General features: G+C 35.0%; 1 protein-coding gene across 3 annotated transcripts in view; it reads right to left on the reverse strand.

Moving 5' to 3' along the window:
* Positions 1–24140, reverse strand: part of DENND4C (DENN domain containing 4C) — a 158375-nt gene that overhangs the window by 29503 nt on the left and 104732 nt on the right. For 2 of the 3 annotated variants that reach the window (XM_077148069.1, XM_077148070.1), the window contains exons 18-26: positions 21610–21738; positions 21271–21415; positions 20846–20992; positions 16268–16390; positions 15283–15429; positions 4945–6122; positions 2129–2306; positions 482–591; positions 15–190 (exon numbers count right to left, since the gene is read on the reverse strand). In XM_077148069.1, the coding sequence (XP_077004184.1) occupies positions 15–190; positions 482–591; positions 2129–2306; positions 4945–6122; positions 15283–15429; positions 16268–16390; positions 20846–20992; positions 21271–21415; positions 21610–21738 (2333 nt within the window). The remainder of the gene's footprint in view (positions 1–14; positions 191–481; positions 592–2128; positions 2307–4944; positions 6123–15282; positions 15430–16267; positions 16391–20845; positions 20993–21270; positions 21416–21609; positions 21739–24140) is intronic. The other variant, XM_077148071.1, reaches the window with a different exon arrangement.

The following is a 24140-nucleotide window of genomic DNA, read 5'->3' on the forward strand; positions in this document are numbered from 1 at the left end:
TTTACAATACTAACCTTGGAGAGCCTCTCAAGTCTTTAAATTCTACATTGAGGAGAGGCAAGAAGTTGCATTTACAGAAAGGACAGGTTGTATTCAAATTTGAATCATCTGCAGTCCATCCAGCCATAATTTCTTCATCATAAACTAAAGCTCCACAGGCTCTACACTGTGAACAACTTGACATCAAAACCTAAGAACAGAAAAATGCAAACACTGAGAATCTTTATGATGAGAATGATTATTAATAAGCCATTCCCTTGATATAAGCATAAAATTTTATTTATTCTGTAGGTAAATTTGTAATAAACACTTCTATTATTTTATAGGTAAAATGAGCAACTCATTACCGGATTTACAAGTAAATTCAAGAAAATTACTTATTTTATTGTTCTGTCTGCTGGGTTTCATGGAATTGTGTTAATTGCCCTTCTGAAATAAAACTATAAGTTTAAAGTCATTTTATCATGGGCAGAACTTTTACCTCCATTGCACAATTCTGGTAGATGCTAGACATGCTGGTATTTTGAGAAGAACCATGTTCTGATTTTTCAAACTCCTGCCCTTTAATGCCTTTTGGAAATGGCACTTCATCTAGAGGAAAGTAAGCATCAACAATTATAACACATTATGGAGGAGAATGTCCTTATTCTTTAGCATTTAAGGATGCAATTTAAGGGTATCATGAACCCTATAACTTATTTTCAAGTGGTTCGATATAAAAATATATGTGTGCATATATATAGATAGTATGTATACATATAGAGAGATCTAGGTAGAAAACAGATGATCGTTCACTATACAATTCTTACAACTTTTCAATATGTTTGAAAATTTACATAATAAAAAGTTTGGGACATAGAATATCATTAAAAATACCAGAGGAATTGAGAACTAAGAAATTTCAAAGATACATTCCAGGGACTTTCAAACTCTGGTATATACAAATATGCTGGTTTGAAAGGATTATGTGCCCTAGAAGAGCCATGTTTTAATCCTGATCCATCTTGTGGAGGAAGTCATTTCTTTTAATTCCTAGTCACATGGTGGCTGGAAATTTGATTAGATCACTCCCACAGATATGTGACCCACCCATTCCAGGTGGGTCTTGATTAGTTTACCGGAATCCTTTAAAAGAGCAAACATTTTGGGAAAAGCTTGAAAGCCATGAAAGCCCAAGCAGCCAGAGACATTTGAAGATGATGAGGGAAAATGCCCCTCCCTGGGGGAGCTTCGGAAAACCAGAAGCCTGGAAAGAAAGCTAGCAGACATCAGCATGTTCACCATGTGCTTTTCCATTTGAGAGAGAAACCCTGAAATGTCATTGGCCTTCTTGAACCAATTATCTTTCCCTGGATGCCTTAGATTGGACATTTCTATAGCCTTGCTTTAATTTGGACATTTTCACAGCCTTAATTAATCCTATCTTTAGCTTTAAAACAGAAAGTCTCATATCTTCCTTGTTACAAAATCCTGTTAGAATTTCCAAAAATTTAAATACAGAGAGGCAAAACAAGAAATAAAAGCTTATAATACCAATACCCAAAGAGTATAATCAAAATCTTGACATATGCTTTCCCATCATTTTTAAATATACACACTTAATTAAGTAAATGTGCAACTTATTAAATTAAACCCTATTATTTTTAAGTATACACACTTAATTAAGTAAATGTGCAACTTATTAAATTCCCATTTTTAAAAGCCATTCCATTTCAGGTATATCGCATTCCAGCAGCCTGCAAACTAAAACAATGCAAGTTACCTAGAGAGCTTACAAAAAACGAAAACATATTCTCAGATCTCCCCCCACAAATTCAATTTTAGAAGTTCTAGCCTAAGTTTTGGACATCTGCGTATTTTTAAAAACACATTCCTCAGCTGCTTACGATGCATACTAGAGTTTGAGAATTATTGACATAATCCACAAATACAGAGAAATAAAAACAAAAACAGTGGGTGACTACAGTATTTGTACATCATGATACAATTAAAGGGATAGTAAGGCATGGCAATTACAAAAAATCTTTAGGTCATCTCAACAAATAGAGCTTACTGTACTGAGCAGGTGTGGGTATCTAAATTAAAACAAACAAAGATTAAAAGAAGAAAGGATAATCCTTTTCCATACCTGTTGAGTACTGTAGTTTTCCTATATCTCCACTGCTGTTGCTACTGCCAAGGCTTGTATTGCTCTGGGTAAGCTCACTGGGGACCAACCCTGAGATCCCCATGTTAGAAGATATATTCTCCCCCAAAATATGATCTTCTAGGCCAGCTGGGAAACTATAATCTCTATTAGTTTCCTCCTATAATTGAAAAGAATAAAATCCCACATACATAAATACCTTCTAAATGGAAATAAATTCATCCCACCTTTTCAGAATTAAACTCCTCCATAATCCTAATCATTTTTTCAAAACCACGAACTCATCTCACTATTGAAATGTCCCTTCTATACTCAAAGACATTCAAGCAATGACCTATGATAAAGATTTTGCTGTGCCCCTTTTGTATGTTTGGGGTGTGGGGTATCTCTTAATATTTAATATTATAAAATAAAGGAATCATGGATATCAATACACGTAGAGTAGAGGTTTTAGAGTCAAACAGCCAGATTCTGATCTTGATTCTCCATCATTTCTTTAGGTATGTGACCTTAAAGAAATGAACTTTGATAACTTTTAATTAAATCATCTGAAAAATATGGATAACGAGTCCTTTGTGGAATAAGCTTGTTGTGAGAATTACAGCTGTGAACAATATGAGAGGCATAAAACATATAATTCTTGACTAATATAGTGATTGTTGAATATTTGATTTAGATAGAAAAGTTTGACGAGCAGTTTCCCTCATTTATTTTTAGCTTTAAGAGAAAGACTTATATCTTCCTTGTTACAAAATCTTGTTAAAATTTCCAAAAATTTAAACACAGAGAGGCAAAACAAGAAATAAAAGCTTGTAATACCAACACCCAAAGAGTATAATCAAAATCTTGACATATATTTTCCTATCATTTTAAAATATACACATTAAATCAAATGATAAATTTTTACGAAAAAAGTTTTACTTTCACCTTCTCATATAATTTATTTTAATGTCACTTAACTCTTCTTCTCCATTATTCAAACCCACACCAAGTAATCTGTAATACTGAGGTATTATTAAATATTTAATTAACCCCCTATTGCTAAACATTCAGAATGCTTTAAATTTTAAATGATTTAAATTACATTGATGAATTTCCCTTTAGCTATTTTAAAACATATTTCTACTTATTCCCTTAAATTCTGGATAAAAGTTACGAACATTTTAGAGATCTTTTATTCATTCTTTCATTTGAAAATATTCTATTTGCCTTTTGCCTGGTACTGCTAAATAGCGCCAGGGCTGTAGAAATGAAAAGGGAAAGAAAGACAAGATCCATGACTCCTTAGATTTTTTTTTTTTTTTTAGTTTTCAAAGCACACTTCAACAAGTAGTTACAGGACAGATCCCAGAGTTTGTCATGGGCTACCATACAAAAATCATCTCAGATTTTTCCTTCTTGCTGCTTCTGTACTCCTTAGAATTTATACTGCCATACATTCCAAGTCCAAATTACCCTGTAGAAAGTTTTGGGTGTTTTTTTTTTTTTTAACACTGTTAGACAAAATTTCAAAATAAAATGTTTTTATTGTAATACCAAGACACACATTGAAGCTAGCGTATTGCATCTTTCCCTGACTGATTCAGTAAGCTCTTTAAATACAGAATGCAGTTTGTCTTACAATATTCAACATTGTACTGTTAATTAGTTAATATTTTTCCATTAGAATAAAGTTTTCCTTCAAATGGTATAGAGATCGTTTCTCCAATTAACTGTCTTGTGTCTCTACTTCTTATTTAGAGTTTTAGCAATCTGAAATTGATATGATCTTGAAAATGCATGCCATTTTAAGCTTCCATGTTTACATATTATTCTTTCTCCCAGATACACTCTGCTGCCACCTTATCTCTTTGACTAATGCAAAATTTCATATTTATCCTTTAAAATACAATGTAGATATCACTTGCTTTTGCTTTATCTGGACAGCCCTCACCTGAACCTCTTCTCAGATACTGTTCCCTTCTTTGTTACCTAGGGGGTTAAGACCATGAACTCTGGAGTCGATCTCCCTGACTTATTAAATCTTAGTCTGCTACTCATTAGTTGTGTGACTTTGGGTTGTTAATTAACCTCTGTGAATCTCAGCTCATCTGTAAAATGTGGTATCATCTTATTTCATGGCGTTGCTATAAAATTAAATGAATATATATTTGTGTGTGTGTATATATTCACATCTCTAAATAGATATAATTTATGACAGTACTTAGAATGTAGTATTTCAATAATAGCAAACATTTATAATGTCTATCATTTCTACTACACTAAAGCACCCAGATACGATAGAATAATCTAAACACAAAGGTAAAATTTCAAACTTTTTTTCTGTAAATCACTTCTATTTTCATAAAAAGATCTAACGAATAACTCTCTACAATTATTTTTAAGAGAATTAATTATTTTTGTCATGCAGTAATGAAATCTATGGATTAAGTTGCATAATGACTTCACATATATCAACTAGATAATGTAAGAAAAAGTTACTTAAAAGGTGAAGTGCTATGCAAATATAATATGGCATTATTAATAGATTCAAACACTAATCATCAGTGCTTTCAAAGAAAATAAGCAAACTTTCAGTTTACAATGATCTATGGAATTATAAAGTGGTCCTGATATCCTCTTTCTATGTTAATTTCCTTACATATATGTTCAAGTCATTTCAAGAAAGAAATAGAATATGGATTAAGTTTTAAGATAAAACAACCAAAGTTACAAGAAGTCTCTAAATAATAATTTCAAAAGAAAAAACAAAACTACAAAATTTCAATATCAGACGAAACACAATAAAACTTCCTTACCTCATCATCTGAATAGTTGTAGGCAGATGTGACAGCTACCCACATCTTACTGGCTACTGTTGCTGCTTGTTTCATACCAGATTTCAGGACATCTATCTTGGGCCCTGAGAGTATATTATCCAGCTTTAGTCCGGACAAAGAATTAACTACAGAACCCAGTGAACCATGTGGTGAAGAACGCACCAGAGCTGATAAGGAAGTTGAACGTTCTTTATGAGCTTGAGAAGGAGTCTGCTGCTTAGAACGCCCAGTAAAAGTTTTAGACCTAGACACTGCAGGAGACCTTTTTTCACTTTCAGGATTTTCCTGTGCTGATGGACCATTATCTAAAGGTAAGCTTGATCTCCTCTCGAAAGGGTGAACAAATGCAGTGGAAGTAACACACTCTCTGTTTCCCTCTCCATGTAATTCCATACTAGAAGACTTGCTACCAAGGGGACTTTTTAGATTCATATAGTTTTCTATTTCATCAGCTAGATTACGTGCAACAATTGGAGAAAACATCTTATCTTCAGAATCAGGAATTTTTTCTCCTATGCATTCAGTGGCTAGAAGAGACAAAGGATCTAGCCCTGTTTCAACATCTTCTCTCTCAACAGCTTTCCCAACACCATAGAAACTATTTCTCCTATTTATTAGGTCTTTGGATCCTGCTTTCAAGTCTCTGAATTGATTACTATTACTATCATTTTGAAGACCATCACATATATCCTTTGTCATTGTAGTCTGAGCTACAGTATCATCAACCGCAGGCTCTAAGAGCTCTTGGCTTTCCTCAAGCATCTCTAGCATCTCTAACACCGGAGATGATCTGTGTTCAGACTCCCAGGGGCGTTCCGACAGATGAATGTGAGTATCAGCTAGATGACAGCCAACATTCTCAAAGCTCTGCATTCTTGCAATTTGAAGTGTTGAAGTCTTAGGACATGTCAATGCTGCTGTCAGAATCTTGGCATCTGCTCCCATCATGATGGCCATTTCACTTGAATTCAAATCTAAACTGCTCTTCTTAAGCAACATTCCTGCTCGACTCTCAGAACTAAAACTACAACTTCTCTCTGGAAAATGTTTTTGTCTTTTTTCTCCTCTATCACCATTCTTCTTGAGATTAGTAACTTCACCAAACACTGCATCTTCAACTGGATCTTGAGTAGAAAATAGCACATTCAATGTACTACCTAAAAGAGATAATACAATATTAAAAGTGAATCTTTATTTTCTGATGTATCTTTTAATTTTAAAAAAGCTTACTTTATTTTTTTGTGATTATGGAAGTGATCTATTTTCAGAGTAAAAGATTCAGAAATGAACCAAAAGGTATAAAATATGCAACTATGAAAAAAAGAACAGCTAAAGGGATTCTGTTTGGGGTGATAGGAAAGCTATGGTTATAGGCGGTGGTGAGGGTAGCAAAAAACTGTGAATGTGATTAATCCCAATGAATCGTATGTTTGGGATGGTTGAGATATGAAAGTTTATGTTGTATATATATTTCCACAAATTAAAAAAAGAAAGAATAAAGAAACAATAACAAGTCATCTTGATCTTGGATGGGATCTAGCAAGGGAGTAGAAAAGGCTCAATTCTGGGGAACAAATGAAAAAATTAGAATATAGAATAAGTTTTATTTCAATGTTAAGTTTCCTGAACTTGATAACTATGTAAGGTGGCTTATGGGAGTGAATTATCTTTGTCCTTTGGAAAAGCACATGTAAGTATTATGTGCTGGTATGAAAGGAAGTATGCCCCCTAGAAAAGCCATGTTTTAATCAAAATATCATTTCATGAGACTTCCGGAGAAGATGGCAGCTTAGTAAGACGCGCGGATCTTAGTTTCTCCTCCAGGACAGCTACTAGGGGAGTAGAAACGACACAGAACAGCTCCCAAAGCCACGACAAAGATAAAAAAAGACAGCGTACCCCATCCTGGAACGGCTGGCTGGCTGAGAGAACCCGCTCTGGTGAGATCGCCGAGGGGCGCGGGCTTCACCGGGCGGGGCGGCAAGCGGCCGGAGTCACTTCCTTCCCCCTTCCTGGGCCAGCTGGGAGAATTGGACAGGCAGTCCCCTCAAACCGCGGCGGCTGGCGCCCACACCACGCGCAGTCCCCCGGACCAACTGAGAGAATTGGATTGGAAATCCCCAGGCCGCGGAGAACGGCGACGGTGGGGGGGGGGCTCCTTCCAAACCCGTGACTCCCCGGGAACGTGCACTCTCCCGGGCGGGCAGCTGCAGCTGGCGCCCTCCCGCCAAGCTTGGCACCCCAGGCCGACTAGGAAATTCGGATGGGCGCTTTCCCGGGCTGGGGCAGCCAGCGACCCTCCCCGCGTTCGGACCCTGGGCCGGCTGGCACTCTTCCAAGCCGCTTCGGCTAGCAAACCTCCCGGAGGGCGAGAGTTTTCCAAAGTTAAAGGACCCACAGCACCTTTTACTGGTGGGACCCGCAGACAAACGTGTGCCATGAGCGCCACCTACTGGGCAGGATAAGAAAAACAAAGCCCAGAGTTTTCACAGAAAAATCTTACAACCTTGTTGGGTCCGACACCCAGGGAAATCTGACTAAATGCCCAGACGCCAGCAGCAGAAGATAACTGTCCACACTCAGAAGATTGAGAATATGGCCCAGTCAAAGGAACAAACCAATAGTTCAAATGAGATACAAGAGCTGAGACAACTAATGCTGAACATACGAACAGAAATGGAAAACCTCTTCAAAAATGAAATCGATAAATTGAGGGAGGACATGAAGAGGACATGGGCTGAACATAAAGAAGAAATAGAAAAACTGAAAAAACAAATCACAGAACTTATGGAAGTGAAGGATAAAGTAGAAAAGATGGAAAAAACAATGGATACCTACAATGATAGATTTAAAGAGACAGAAGATAGAATTAGTGATTTGGAGGATGGAACATCTGAATTCCAAAAACAAACAGAAACTATCGGGAAAAGAATGGAAAAATTTGAACAGGGTATCAGGGAACTCAAAGACAATATGAACCGCACAAATATACGTGTTGTGGGTGTCCCAGAAGGAGAAGAGAAGGGAAAAGGAGGAGAAAAACTAATGGAAGAAATTATCACTGAAAATTTCCCAACTCTTATGAAAGACCTAAAATTACAGATCCAAGAAGTGCAGCGCACCCCAAAGAGATTAGACCCAAATAGGCGTTCCCCAAGACACTTACTAGTTAGAATGTCAGAGGTCAAAGAGAAAGAGAGGATCTTGAAAGCAGCAAGAGAAAAACAATCCATCACATACAAGGGAAACCCAATAAGACTATGTGTAGATTTCTCAGCAGAAACCATGGAGGCTAGAAGACAGTGGGATGATATATTTAAATTACTAAAAGAGAAAAACTGCCAACCAAGACTCCTATATCCAGCAAAATTATCCTTCAAAAATGAGGGAGAAATTAAAACATTCTCAGACAAAAAGTCACTGAGAGAATTTGTGACCAAGAGACCAGCTCTGCAAGAAATACTAAAGGGAGCACTAGAGTCAGATACAAAAAGACAGAAGAGAGAGGTATGGAGAAGAGTGTAGAAAGAAGGAAAATCAGATATGATACATATAATACAAAAGGCAAAATGGCAGAGGAAAATATTACCCAAACAGTAATAACACTAAATGTCAATGGACTGAATTCCCCAATCAAAAGACATAGATTGGCAGAATGGATTAAAAAACAGGATCCTTCTATATGCTGCCTATAGGAAACACATCTTAGACCCAAAGATAAATATAGGTTGAAAGTGAAAGGTTGGGAAAAGATATTTCATGCAAATAACAACCAGAAAAGAGCAGGAGTGGCTACACTAATATCCAACAAATTAGACTTCAAATGTAAAGCAGTTAAAAGAGACAAAGAAGGACACTATATACTAATAAAAGAAACAATTAAACAAGAAGACATAACAATCATAAATATTTACGCACCGAACCAGAATGTCCCAAAATACGTGAGGAATACACTGCAAACACTGAAAAGGGAAATAGACACATATACCATAATAGTTGGAGACTTCAATTCACCACTCTCATCAATGGACAGAACATCTAGACAGAGGATCAATAAAGAAATAGAGAATCTGAATATTACTATAAATGAGCTAGACTTAACAGACATTTATAGGACATTACATCCCACAACAGCAGGATACACCTTTTTCTCAAGTGCTCATGGATCATTCTCAAAGATAGACCATATGCTGGGTCACAAAGCAAGTCTCAACAAATTTAAAAAGATTGAAATCATACACAACACTTTCTTGGATCTTAAAGGAATGAAGTTGGAAATCAATAATAGGCGGAGTGCCAGAAAATTCACAAATAAGTGGAGGCTCAACAACACACTCCTAAACAACGAGTGGGTCAAAGAAGAAATTGCTAGAGAAATTAGCAAATACCTCAAGGCGAATGAAAATGAAAACACAACATATCAAAACTTATGGGACGCAGCAAAGGCAGTGCTAAGAGGGAAATTTATTGCCCTAAATGCCTATATCAGAAAAGAAGAAAAGGCAAAAATGCAGGAATTAACTGTTCACTTGGAAGAACTGGAGAAAGAACAGCAAACTAATCCCAAAGCAAGCAAAAGGAAAGAAATAACAAAGATTAGAGCAGAAATAAATGAAATTGAAAACATGAAAACAATAGAGAAAATCAATAAGGCCAGAAGTTGGTTCTATGAGAAAATCAATAAGATTGATGGGCCCTTAGCAAGACTGACAAAAAGAAGAAGAGAGAGGATGCAAATAAATAAGATCAGAAATGGAAGAGGAGACATAACTACTGACCTCACAGAAATAAAGGAGGTAATAACAGGATACTATGAACAGCTTTACGCTAATAAATACAACAATTTAGAGGAAATGGACGGGTTCCTGGAAAGACATGAACAACCAACTTTGACTCAAGAAGACATAGATGACCTCAACAAACCAATCACAAGTAAAGAAATTGAATCAGTCATTCAAAAGCTTCCTAAAAAGAAAAGTACAGGACCAGACGGCTTCACATGTGAATTCTATCAAACATTCCAGAAAGAATTAGTACCAACTCTCCTCAAACTCTTCAAAAAAATCTAAGTGGAGGGAAAACTACCTAATTCATTCTATGAAGCCAACATCACCCTCATACCAAAACCAGGCAAAGATATTACAAAAAAAAGAAAACTACAGGCCAATCTCTCTAATGAATATAGATGCAAAAATCCTCAATAAAATTCTAGCAAATCGTATCCAACAACACATTAAAAGAATTATACATCATGACCAAGTAGGATTCATCCCAGGTATGCAAGGATGGTTCAACATAAGAAAATCAATTAATGTAATACACCATATCAACAAATCAAAGCAGAAAAATCACATGATAATCTCAATTGATGCAGAGAAGGCATTTGACAAGATTCAACATCCTTTCCTGTTGAAAACACTTCAAAGGATAGGAATTCAAGGGAACTTCCTTAAAATGATAGAGGGAATATATGAAAAACCCACAGCTAATATCATCCTCAATGGGGAAAAATTGAAAACTTTCCCCCTAAGATCAGGAACAAGACAAGGATGTCCACTATCACCACTATTATTCAACATTGTGTTGGAGGTTCTAGCCAGAGCAATTAGACAAGAAAAAGAAATACAAGGCATCAAAATAGGAAAGGAAGAAGTAAAACTATCACTGTATGCAGACGATATGATACTATACATCGAAAACCCGGAAAAATCCACAACAAAACTACTAGAGCTAATAAATGAGTACAGCAAAGTAGCAGGTTACAAGATCAACATTCAAAAATCTGTAGCATTTCTATACACTAGCAATGAACAAGCGGAGGGGGAAATCAAGAAACGAATTCCATTTACAATTGCAACTAAAAGAATAAAATACCTAGGAATAAATTTAACTAAAGAGACAAAAAACCTATATAAAGACAACTACAAAAAACTGCTAAAAGAAATCACAGAAGACCTAAATAGATGGAAGGGCATACCGTGCTCATGGATTGGAAGACTAAATATAGTTAAGATGTCAATCCTACCTAAATTGATTTACAGATTCAATGCAATACCAATCAAAATCCCAACAACTTATTTTTCAGAAATAGAAAAACCCATAAGCAAATTTATCTGGAAGGTGCCCCGAATTGCTAAAAACATTTTGAGGGAAAAAAACGAAGCTGGAGGTCTTGCACTGCCTGACTTTAAGGCATATTATGAAGCCACAGTGGTCAAAACAGCATGGTATTGGCATAAAGATAGATATATCGACCAATGGAATCGAATAGAGTGCTCAGATATAGACCCTCTCATCTATGGACATCTGATCTTTGATAAGGCAGTCAAGCCAGCTCACCTGGGACAGAACAGTCTCTTCAACAAATGGTGCCTAGAGAACTGGATATCCATATGCAAAAGAATGAAAGAGGACCCATATCTCACACCCTACACAAAAGTTAACTCAAAATGGATCAAAGATCTAAACATTAGGTCTAAGACCATAAAACAGTTAGAGGAAAATGTAGGGAGATATCTTATGAATCCTACAATTGGAGGCAGTTTTATGGACCTTAAACCTAAAGCAAGAGCACTGAAGAAGGAAATAAATAAATGGGAGCTCCTCAAAATTAAACACTTTTGTGCATCAAAGAACTTCATCAAGAAAGTAGAAAGACAGCCTACACAATGGGAATCAATATTTGGAAACGACATATCAGATAAAGGTCTAGTATCCAGAATTTATAATGAGATTGTTCAACTCAACAACAAAAAGACAGCCAACCCAATTACAAAATGGGAAAAAGACTTGAACAGACACCTACCAGAAGAGGAAATACAAATGGCCAAAAGGCACATGAAGAGATGCTCAATGTCCCTGGCCATTAGAGAAATGCAAATCAAAACCACAATGAGATATCATCTCACACCCACCAGAATGGCCATTATCAACAAAACAGAAAATGACAAGTGCTGGAGAGGATGCGGAGAAAGAGGCACACTTATCCACTGTTGGTGGGAATGTCAAATGGTGCAACCACTGTAGAAGGCAGTTTGGCGGTTCCTCAAAAAGCTGAATATAGAATTGCCATACGACCCAGCAATACCATTGCTGGGTATCTACTCAAAGGAATTAAGGGTAAAAACTCAAACGGACATTTGCACACCAATGTTTATAGCAGCGTTATTTACAATTGCAAAGAGATGGAAACAGCCAAAATGTCCATCAACAGACGAGTGGCTAAACAAACTGTGGTATATACATACGATGGAATATTATGCAGCTTTAACGCAGGATAAACTTATGAACCATGTAATAACATGGATGGACCTAGAGAACATTATGCTGAGTGAGTCTAGCCAAAAACTAAAAGACAAATACTGTATGGTCCCAATGATGTGAATTGACACTCGAGAATAAACTTGGAATATGTTATTGGTAACAGAGTTCAGCAGGAGTTAGAAGCAGGGTAAGATAATGGGTAATTGGAGCTGATGGGATACAGACTGTGCAATAGGACTAGATACAAAAACTCAAAAATGGACAGCACAATAATACCTAATTGTAAAGTAATCATGTTAAAACACTGAATGAAGCTGCATCTGAGCTATAGGTTTTTGTTTTGTTTTGTTTTGTTTTGTTCTTACTATTATTACTTTTATTTTTTTTCTCTATATTAACATTCTATATCTTTTTCGGTTATATTGCTAGTTCTTCTAAACCGATGCAAATGTACTAAGAAACGATGATCATGCATCTATGTGATGATGTTAAGAATTACTGATTGCATATGTAGAATGGTATGATTTCTAAAAAAAAAAAAAAAAAAAAAAAAAAAATGGACAGCACAATACCACCTAATTGTAATGTAATTATGTTAAAACACTGAATAAAACTGCATCTGAGCTATAGTTTTGTTGTTTTTCTTATATATTTTTGTATTTTATTTTTTCTCTATATTATCATTTTATTTCTTTTTCTGTTGTCTTGCTATTTCTTTTTCTAAATCGATGCATATGTACTAAGAAATGAGATCATACATCTATGTGATGATATTAAGAATTACTTATTGCATATGTAGAATGGAATGATTTCTAAATGTTGTGTTAGTTAATTTTTTTTAATTAATAAAAAAAATATTTCGTAAAGGTAGAATAATCTCTATTCAATACTGTATGTTTGAAACTGTAATCAGATTCTCTTCCTGGATGATGGGATTTACTCAAGAGTGGTTGTTAATCTGGATTAGGGGACGACATGTCTCCACCCACTTGGGTGGGTCTTGATTGGTTTATTGGAGTCCTATAAAAGAGGAAATATTTTGGAGAATGAGAGATTCAGAGAGAGCAGAGCAGAACGACATAGCCATGAGAAGAAGCTGAAGTCCACCAGCCAGTGGCCCTGGAGATGAAGAAGGGAAATGCCTCCCAGGGAGCTTCATTAAACAGGAAGCAGGAGAAGCTAGCAAAATGACGCCATGGTTGCCATATGCCCTTCCAGATGAGAGAGAAACGTTGAACGTCACTGGCCTTCTTGAACCAAGGTATCTTTCCTCGGATGCCTTAAATTGGACATTTCTATAGACTTGTCTTATTGAGACATCTCCTCAGCCTTAGAACTATAAACTAGCAACTCATTAAATTACCCCTTTTAAAAGCCATTCCGTTTCTGATGTATTGCATTCCGGCAGCTAGAAAACTAGAACAGTGTTCAAGGAGAATGATGTACAGGACCTGCTCTCAAATGTTTAGAAATTAGAAACATGAAGAGATAGACAGGGAGTGATACAGCAATTGTGGGAAAATGTTAAAAAGGGGTGGATCTGTGTATCTAGGTGGGGGACAAGTTTAAAATTCTCTGTATAGTTTTTGTAATAATTTTGCAACTATCCTGCAACTTGGAAATTATTTCAAGAACAAAAGTTTATTAAAAAAAGGTGACTCAGGGTACCTATAACAATGAAGCTACAATTAAAGACTTGCTGTTTATTTGCATAGAGCAAAAGTGATGTGAGTCTTTTTCTTCTATTTCCCTTCAGTGATAGAAACTACCCTGCCACATACACTTTCCTGGAGTTGAATCATATCACTGCCTGTCTCATCATAGGAGACCCTGAAAATCTTCCTACATTATCTACAATAAAAAAAGGACTAAACTGAAAACAGTAAAGGTATGCCAAATAATAACCGAAATACCCTAAATACTTCCCTTTTAAAAATACATGTGACTATATACAACACATCAATAAAAAACAATTAAAATAAAGAAAGAAAATGGGTCAAAGACCTGAAGAGACATTTCACCAAAGAGGATATACAGATGGCAAATAAGCACCTGAAAAGATGTTCAACATGATCAGCTATTAGGGAAAGGAAATTAAAACCACAATGAAATATCATTATACACCTAACAGAATGGCAGCACCATATGCTGGGGAGCATGCAGAAAAAGTGAATCATATATTGCTGATGAGAATGTCACATGAAACAGAAAATTGTCTGTTTGGAAAAACAGACAATTTTCCAAATTGTCTGGAAAACAATTTGACAATTTCTTAATAAACTAAACATATATGCAACTACCATACTACTCAGCAATTGCACTCCCAGGCATTTATTCCAAATAAATGAAAATTTATGTTCACACAAAGCCTATACAGGAATGTTTATAGAGCTTTATGCTGTCAGTAACAACCCAGGTATTCTTCAACTGCTGATGTTAAACTGTAGTACATTTAGTTGATGAAATATTACTCAGCCGTAAAAAGGAACAAACACTTGGTACATATAACAATGCAGATGAATCTCCATTGAATTATGCTGAGTGAAAAAGGCCTATCCCAAAAGGTTACATACTGTCAGATTCCATTTATATAACATTCTTGAATTGAGAAACTGTAGAAACAGAAAACAGATTAGTGGCTGTCAGGGCTAAAGGAGGTAGAGGGGGTGGGTATGGGTATAAAAAGGCAACATCAGGGATCCTTGCTATGATGAGAATGTTCTGCATCTACCTACTTCCATATTAATCTCCTAGCTGTGATATTGTACTGCAGTTACACAGGTGTTACCACTGTGAGAAATTGGGTAAAAGGTACAAGAGATCATTATTATTTCTAACAACTTCATGTGATGCTACAATTGTCACAAAATAAAATGTTTAATAAAAAAAAATACATTTAGATACCAATAAGTTTAATGTTTGCTTTACCTCAATTATGAATTTAAACTCTTTAGTATGTCCAGTACATTAAATCAACAATTGAAAGTCATTAAAGACTCATATATAACTGTAGAGATGTATTTTAAATATTTAATAACTAATATGCAGACTTACCAGTGCTACTTTTCCTGCTGTTTACATCGAATATACCAGATGGAACTTTTACTATACTACTGCCCCATGCGAGAGGTTCAGTAGGACACCATGGCTCGGGACTGGATTGTGAGTGTTTTGTCACAATAGCAGAGACATCATACAACTCTGGAGAAAAAATATTTAGATGTTACCACTACTGCTTTTGCCAATATGCAACAGAAATTTACTGGTATATTTTATGTATTTTTTCTCCAGAGGGGCGAACACATGCCTATTTTATACTGCTTTATCATGTCTGGTTTCCTTAATGCCATAAATGTTGCAAGTATTGACTGAAATAAGCACTTCATTTAGCATTAAAAAATCCTCACTTGAGCATTCTTGGGTAACTCAATTAAGGCTTTAGCCTTCAATTATACTTCTTATTACTTGCAACTAGGAGAGGGGCCTGCTTCTGTTAAACTCAAATGACAAAGAAAGTATACTTTTGTGAAGAGACTAGAAAGGATCTCTTATTACCATGAAGCCAAAATATCCCTCTGTATTTTCAAAAGATGATTACTACTACAAAGTAACCTCAATGAGTCCTATAAAAAACCTGTAAAACCATGCATACTATCTTTAACTTACCAATAAAAAATATTCACTTAGATATTTGGATAACTTCTAGTAAAAGTGTTCTAAATTAAAAGAAGCAATGGAATATAAATTGGATGGCTCAAAGTTTGGTCCTGGTTCTGTCAAAAAAGCAGCTATATAAATAAATACTACAATGAGTTAGAGTTTACCACAAAATGAAGGGATGACATACAGAGTCTCTAGAGGATCTTAGATTCTAAAATTCAGGGACTATTAAAGTCTATCTTATATACTAGTATATGGTATCTTGAATAAGCCAGACCTTACATTTCTGAAAATTATAACCAAAATTATTAAATAACATAAGCTTGGAATTGATACATGTAATTTTCTAAGTAAAGTTAGTAAACATCCAGTACTTAACCTTTTGTTTGCATTTTTGATTTAGTTATCAGTTCTCTTGCTACTTGTTCTTCAGGCACATGAATCTCTGCATCATCCTTTATAAGTTCATCCTTAGACCCATAGCCTTGGTCAGACTGACCACCTGTAAAAAGCAATGAAGGCTTACATATAAACATTTTCATACATTTAAAATCCATATAAATTATCAAAAGAAAATTCAATTGACCTACGCCACAAACTTAGAAAAATGGAACACAAGAAAGCTCACAAAGCACGCAGAGGTTTTAAAACAATGATAAAAAGCAAAGAATAGGAGAAACAGGAACATCAAAGACTACAGAGCATTACACATTTCGAAGGACTGAACCTCAATTTCCTCATCTATAAATTAAGAGATCTGGACAAGAAATTTTGAAAAATTTCTTCTGGGGGGTTATCCATAGTATGCTACCTTTTGTGTAAGAAAAAGGAAATAAAACACACACATATCTACTTATTTTGCAAAAAGAAACACAAAAATGATAAGCCAGAAGACAGTAAAATTAATTACCTACAAAGGGTGGGTGAAAAGAGATGTAATGGATAAGAGAGGGAGGAAACTTCTCTAAGTACGGCTTTTTTTAATGGTTTTTATTTTTGGAAACATCTTAACTTCTACATATTTAAAAAACTAAATCAACAAAAATGTGGGGAGACTAAAATTAAATGCAAATAGAAACAAAGGAACCACTCTGTATTTCATATGAATAATATAATCATATTAGAGGTGGGGAAACTAAATCCAAGTAACTTCTGAATACAGTATTTTGAGTAAATATTCTAAGCATGGAGATATATAATCAAAGCCTGAATTCCTTAGGTTTGTTCCTCACAGGGGAATGAGTATGGAAATGATTTTATGTGTACTGAAGCTCTAAACAAGTATAAATGTCAAGATGTTTTTAAGAGGAAGGATTCTTACTGAGGAAGAGGAGAGGTACTTTTAAAAATGGAAAAGAAGGCAAAAAGATCTTTGTGGGATTGGACTAGAAATAGATGTATTCTACACACACACAACAAAACATAGATGTATTTCTAGCTCTGTCTGCTCAAAAGAGTCTAGACGCAATAACCCTGATAATAATGAGCTTCTCTAGAGTCAGATCTTACTTTCTAACATCTACTCCCCAATAAAATGAAACTGGGATACTTGAAGAAATGGCTGATCCAGAGCTCAGACAGGGAAGGTACAAGATAGGCCAGGATCATTCTGTTTTGCCAAAAAGGAATCATTGTTAAAAAACGCGATGAAAGTATGTCTAATGGACACAGGAATCCATTTACAGGAGTTTCCATTGATGGGAGAATTTGAAGATCAAAATAAATAATGACAGTAATGGCTTATAACCCATTTAATAAAACAGGGATTCATAAGTCCCTACTGATAATAAATAAATAGATAAATAAGAAAAAAAAATGGAGAAGGGAAATTCTTCCATACAGTACAATGCCATCTTATAAACATGGAAGGAGTGATGAAGTTGGTGACATTGCCAGTTTAGAACCATCACAGTAAACATTGGTTGAGGCAAGAATTGCCAATGGATGGTCAATATCAAAGAGAAAATATGATGATGAGGAGGATATTTTTACAGACTGCTTATTACCTGCAAGGGGATAAATAGTAACTATACATACAGAAAGCAGAGAATTGCTGTGACCAGATGATCAAAATCAACATCACCAATGAGTGGCACACAGACACTGTGGATAAACAATAACTATACATACAGAAAGCAGAGAATTGCTGTGACCAGATGATCAAAATCAACATCACCAATGAGTGGCACACAGACACTGTGTGCCTGTGGTATGTGATAATTTGAGGATACAATGCTTAACTAGTATAACCTTGGATTTGTAACCTAATCTAATCACAAGGAAATGGACAAACCCAAACTAAGGAACATCCTACAAATTATCTGTATTGAATTCTTCATAGGTCAAGGTCATAAAAGACAAAGAAAGGATGAAGAACTATGCCAGGTTAAAGGAGAATAAAGAGAGGGTGCAGATCACTACAAAGAACATGGGAAAAAAATAAACAAAATATAAAAAGTAGCAATAATAGAGTGGGCTACAGTGGCTCAGTGGTAGAGTTCTCACCTGCCATGCTGGAGCCCCAGGTTCGATTTCCAGTCCCTGGCCATGCAAAAACAGGTAGCATATCAATGTTTTCCTAAATTTGATAACTACACTATGATTATGTAACAGAAAATATTACTGAAATATCATGTTGCATATAACCTATTTCCAAATGATATAAAATAAATAATGTGTATATTTACATAAAGATAAATAAAAAAGCAAATACAACAAACTAAAAATGAGGGTATCTGGACAAATGATATTCAAAGTTTCTCTGTCCTATTCTTGTAACTTTTCTATGCATTTGAAAATATTTCAAAAAGTTTTTTAAAAGTGTGTTTGGCTTTAAAGCTCTATAATTTAAGACAGAAAACTGAGACCAGTTACTACAGAATCAAAGAAAGATACATAAAATAAACTATGTTATACTTCCCAATTTCCACAACTGCCACTCAAACTTTAGGCTTACCATTAACAAAAGAACCAGACCTCTAAAAAAATCAACTGCTCTTTAGAATAACTTCAGCCACTTTTGCAATGCCCCCACTTCCCTAAAGGAAGTCTGGTAGAACAATATAGTGCTATGAAATGAATACTGGGTTGGGAAGTGGATAAACTGATTAGTCCAGATATACCCACAACAGGCTAAGTGACTCAGTATCAGGTGCCAAGTAGAAAGATTCTGTGAGACAATCATTAATGAAAAGAACAACTCAAGCATCTGGCCTGGAAGTCTCCAAATCATCCAATAGCATCACCAGAAACCCTAGAGAGATACACAATCACTGTAAATTCAGCACGTGGGCTTCAGCCATTTGAAATGCAGCTCAAAAGTAATATAAGAAAGAGGGATCTGAAGGTTCTTCCCTAACTACTGGAATCTTTATACCAATTACTAGGATCATCAGGAGGATATTTTTCCCCACTGAAGATTTGCCTCTATAATGAGACAAGTTAAAAAGCTAGAGGAATAAGGAGAGTATTCATCTATTATTACCATCATTATCATTATTACCCCTGGTGAACTGGTTTCATACCCCAAAAATTATTTTATTGGTTTTTCATAAATAAAACCCATTTCTTCTATTAAAATTAGGGCAAAAATAGAGGAGTAAAGGGTTCATCTGTAAAATAAAGTAGCTTTAAAATGAAAGTCTAATAGAAAGTCTTATTTGTTGAAAGAAAGTTAATTTACAAACAAGATTGTGACTTATAGCTGAATTTTAATGATTTATATGTGCTCCTGTAATTATTGGAAGGTAATTTGTAAGAATTTAACCATCCAGTTTTAGAAAGCAAAAACCATCTTAACAGCTCCTTATGGAACAATGAATTCAGTAATGCCCATCATACTATTTAACACAATGATGCTTTGCAAATGAATCTCAAAATAAGAATTACAGCAAGGCACAATATATTTTCAAATATGGTAACACTATGCTTTGCAAACTGATCATAAATTGTTGGTTGGATATTTTTGGTAGAATTTATAGAAAAGCCAAAAAATTGTAATTGTTTTCCACTTATAACAATACTTAAAAATAGAGAAGATCTCTCCCCCACCCTTGCATGTCTGCAAAATTTAACCTAATAAATGGGAAATTACCTGAAGTAGTTAACATTCAAGGGTAGAATTAATGCACACGTGTATCCATGGCTTCACGTCAAACAAGTCTGTCTGCACCCCACACCATGACAGCCAAGGACAAGTGCAGCACCAAGAAACAGCACAGAGCAAAAAGCATAGCAACAAAGAGCAGAGAAAAGGAAACTTCAGTAATTGAGACAAGTTCATCAGATGAAGCACAGGAATCAGGCTCAGAATTCTTTTTAAAGAAAAGCTTGAGATATTAACCAAAAAAAAAGCAAAAAACCCAGCAAAACAACAAAAAAAAACAAATCAAGAAGAAGAACGTGGGACACACATATATCTGCCCAATTTGCTTTAATTATGCTTATTTCTAACTTTCAAGGACAGAGGGTGATGCCCATAGTTTTAATAGCTTCTTGGATCTTAAAACATCTGATTTAAATTAATAGCTAAGCAAACAGAATAGCTTTTATCATGGGGAATGTGACATTTTCTTCTCTTTTTAATATTCATAATCTCAAAGCCTTTAGATATATTTTCCATTTAATGAAAAAAAGATTTGCAAATTGTGTTAATGTTCAAAACAATTATATCATGCACTTCCATAAATTAATAAATAAATGTACAGTAGTGCTGTTTAAGAAGCATCACACTAGAACCTTGTGTACAGCACTCCAAAGTTAGAATGCTGTGCACAAGCACTACATGAAATAACGAACAGTGATCTGCAGTCAGAGGTGTAAATTCTTCCCTTAATATAGAGTATTTTCAAAGTATTTCTATCAAATAAACTCATCAAAGTAGGGGAAGAACTTTAAACATAAGGAAAGACTTAACATGAAGGTAAGTACAAGGTTAGTAAAATCTAGATTTTAGTACCTGTGCTAGAGTGATTATCAGTAGAATCAAGCCTGATTAAATCTCTGACGAAGACCGTGTGCTCCCCAATGTTAGCATCATTAGAACTATCCACGCTACCATGGCTCAGTGTGTCCCCATCACTTCCACCTGTGGCATTCTGAGGAGCTAAAGATAAGGATAACAACAGTTCAATAACTCAAGCACTGATAATCTCTGAAACTAAAAATGAATGATCCACAGTTCATTTAGAGTTGCAGAACATTTTCTAAATTGCTGGGGGAAAAACCCTACAAAAATAGTTTTGGAACAGGTAATCTCTGTCTACAGCTGTGTATGAAAATATCAACCAGAATTTCATTTTAGTCTTTTATCAAAGTTAAAAGTTCATGTATCTATAAAGCTACAATTCAGCAAGAAATTATCTTTTCAATCACATATATTACCTGATATTGAGGAGACTTGTGACTTTTGCACAGTTTTTTTAAGCGGTTGCCTAAATTGTGCCAAGCCACGCACCACATTTCGTACCTTCGTCCATAAGAAGATACCACTGCGGTTACTGCTAGGCCACGGACTCTCCAAAACTACCTAAAGGTAAAAATAATGTGTATTTGGAAAATTTGATATAACGAATACCTACACACATATTATGTGACTGTATAGATGCATGTATGTACATTTACAATTCCAAAACCTCCTCCAGAGAACTATCAGGAATAATAAAAGGTAAAAATACTATTCCTAATAAACAGGATATACCGCCTAATTTCAAACTTACTTACCTTATTATAATAACCATATGTAATAGCATTTGGCTTTATCTTAGCAGTTTTCATTTCAAATAAGACTCTTACTGCTAAAACAGGATGGCCCCAAAGTCCACAAAGCTGCATTACTACTCGATAGCATACCTAACAAAAAATAACATCAGAAATTAGCATAATAGTTTCTCTGTAACATGTAGAGATTTTTTTATTTTAATCAATTCTTCTCATAATTGCTAAGCACTTGTTTCTTCTTTGTTCTAGTCTGAGAGTCTCATTAAGTATTTGTACAACTATTCATTAATGAAAATAACAGCATTATTAACTATTTTACATAAGACCGATGGCCACATGTCCTGTTTGTTTGAGGAACTGAGTCCTCACAAAGAGAATGACTGTTACAGCCCATAATTTAAGAAGGAATTCATTTTAAAATCAAGTATAATTAAAATAGTTCTTGCTCAATCACTAAGTTTCATAGTCTAGGCCAAAGGTATTAAAAACAGCATTTATTAGGATGCCTGTATAACAAAAACAATTCTGTAAACCTGTATCTTAAAAAAGAATGAGAAGAAGAAAGTTTAATATTCTGTAATATTACTAGTAAAGGCTTTTCTGAGGACTTGTGTCTCATGAAGCAGGCTAGATTTGATCCTAAAAGGGCAAGTCAATTAGAAAATTCTAGAGGTTAAAATCTTCCATATTAGTAGAGGTTATAAATTAGGCAGAATGAAACTGTAATCTCAAGGATTCTTGGAAAAGAGGCGAGTTTATATGAAAAGTGACAGGGCAGCCACAGTGTACTGCAGCTTAATTTGAGAATAAGGAAATTTACATAGAGAAGATACTCTTCTTGGGGTTTTTAAAATGTGCTCCTTATGATAGAATTGGTTAACAAAGCCAAATAGCTTTTTCTATTAAAGGAAAAAGTGAAAAGATTTGAGAAGTGGCATTTTATTCAAGAAAACAAGAAATTAAATTGGAAAAGAGTTTTTGAAAAGGCAGATCTGTATTATGAAGCTAGAAATGGGAGAATGTAACTCAGGAGAAGTACAACTATATAAAAGACTAGGGTAAAGAAATGTTAGAAAATGACATAAATTAGGATCTGCAGGAACTAGGCAGATATATTAAGGGATAAAGAAAAGTGAGACACATGAGGGTTCTTCAACTCTGAAGTACTGTCATAACAGGAGTAAACAGTTTGTGCCATTCCAAAGAAGCCACAAGAAGGCAGAAATAAACTCAACATAAAACACACTTTAAATAATTAGAGCTAATTCATACACAAGAACCCATATACTACAAACTTTCTACATGAAATCCCAGCTTTAGAAGTTGAAGATGTACTAAAATATCTTTAAAGTCCTATTTAACTCTAAAAGTTTGTGAGTCATGAAAGAGAAAATAATTTTCTATGTCAAAGTGCAATTTCTCTGAATTTTCAAAGCCATCCAAACTGATGAGTTCTGCAGTTACAAAGTGTTTCCTATAACTTTCCATGTTTACCTGCGTAAGAGTTAGGCAGGTAGACTAAAGAAATAATAAGGCCAGGTATATAATTTTCAACTGAAGCGTTCTGTTGCCTATAATATTTTAGATATCTGTGGTAGATGAAAGATGGCCAAAGTCTTTGGTACTTTTCCCCTTGAATCAGCAGAAGTGGCATGTGCCAGTTTCCTGGCTCAGGCCTTAAGAAACTGGCAGATTCTATTTCCTGTGTCTTGAAACAGTTCCTTTTTGAACTCTAAGCTATCATGGAAGACATCCAAGTATCATATGGAGATGTCCTGACACTACATGGAAGGAGAGGAACCCAACTGAGTCCAGCCTTCCTTCCAACCCTGCCAAGAGGCCTGGCCATCTTTTGAGTTAAGATAAGGTATTTTTGGAACCTCCAGACCAGACCTGCTAGCAACTGATTACAACCAAGTGATTCTAGTTGATATGATGTGCAGCAGAAAAATCACCAGGAATCCTTCCTGGATTCTTTGCACATAAAATGATAAGATTTAATAGATGGTTGTTTTAAACTGCTAAATTTTGGAGTAGTTTGTTATACAGCAATATACAATAATATCTGTTTGAATAGGCTGATGAGACAATGTAAAAATAGGCCTGACACGAGTATTTCATTTTTGTGAAAAATCCAATAAATAGTATTAAAGCAAAATGCATTAGGCATTTTAATTTCAATTTAGTATATGTAATTTATTTCTAGGACTTCTAAGAGTTTTATTTTTAAATCTAAGTAATTACCACTTTTACACATTACACGTAGATTACAAAGACTGCCAAATTAAAACATTAAGCTTATGAATGAAACAGTGGGTTCTAATGCAATATAGACCTAAAAATCAGAATCTACTTACTTACCAGGCAGCCTTATGTTAGCGTCATTTCATCTAAGTTTCAAATTTCTTTCTTTGTAAAATATGGTTACTACATAAATTGCCTCAAAGAATTGTTGGGAATACCAAAGGAAGTAATGCGTATGAAAATACTGTGAAAACTTTAACATGCTATTCTAAGTATAATCTATTAGCAGA

Source organism: Tamandua tetradactyla, chromosome 2 (genome assembly GCF_023851605.1).
Source record: "Tamandua tetradactyla isolate mTamTet1 chromosome 2, mTamTet1.pri, whole genome shotgun sequence".
NCBI classification, from domain to species: Eukaryota; Metazoa; Chordata; class Mammalia; order Pilosa; family Myrmecophagidae; genus Tamandua; species Tamandua tetradactyla.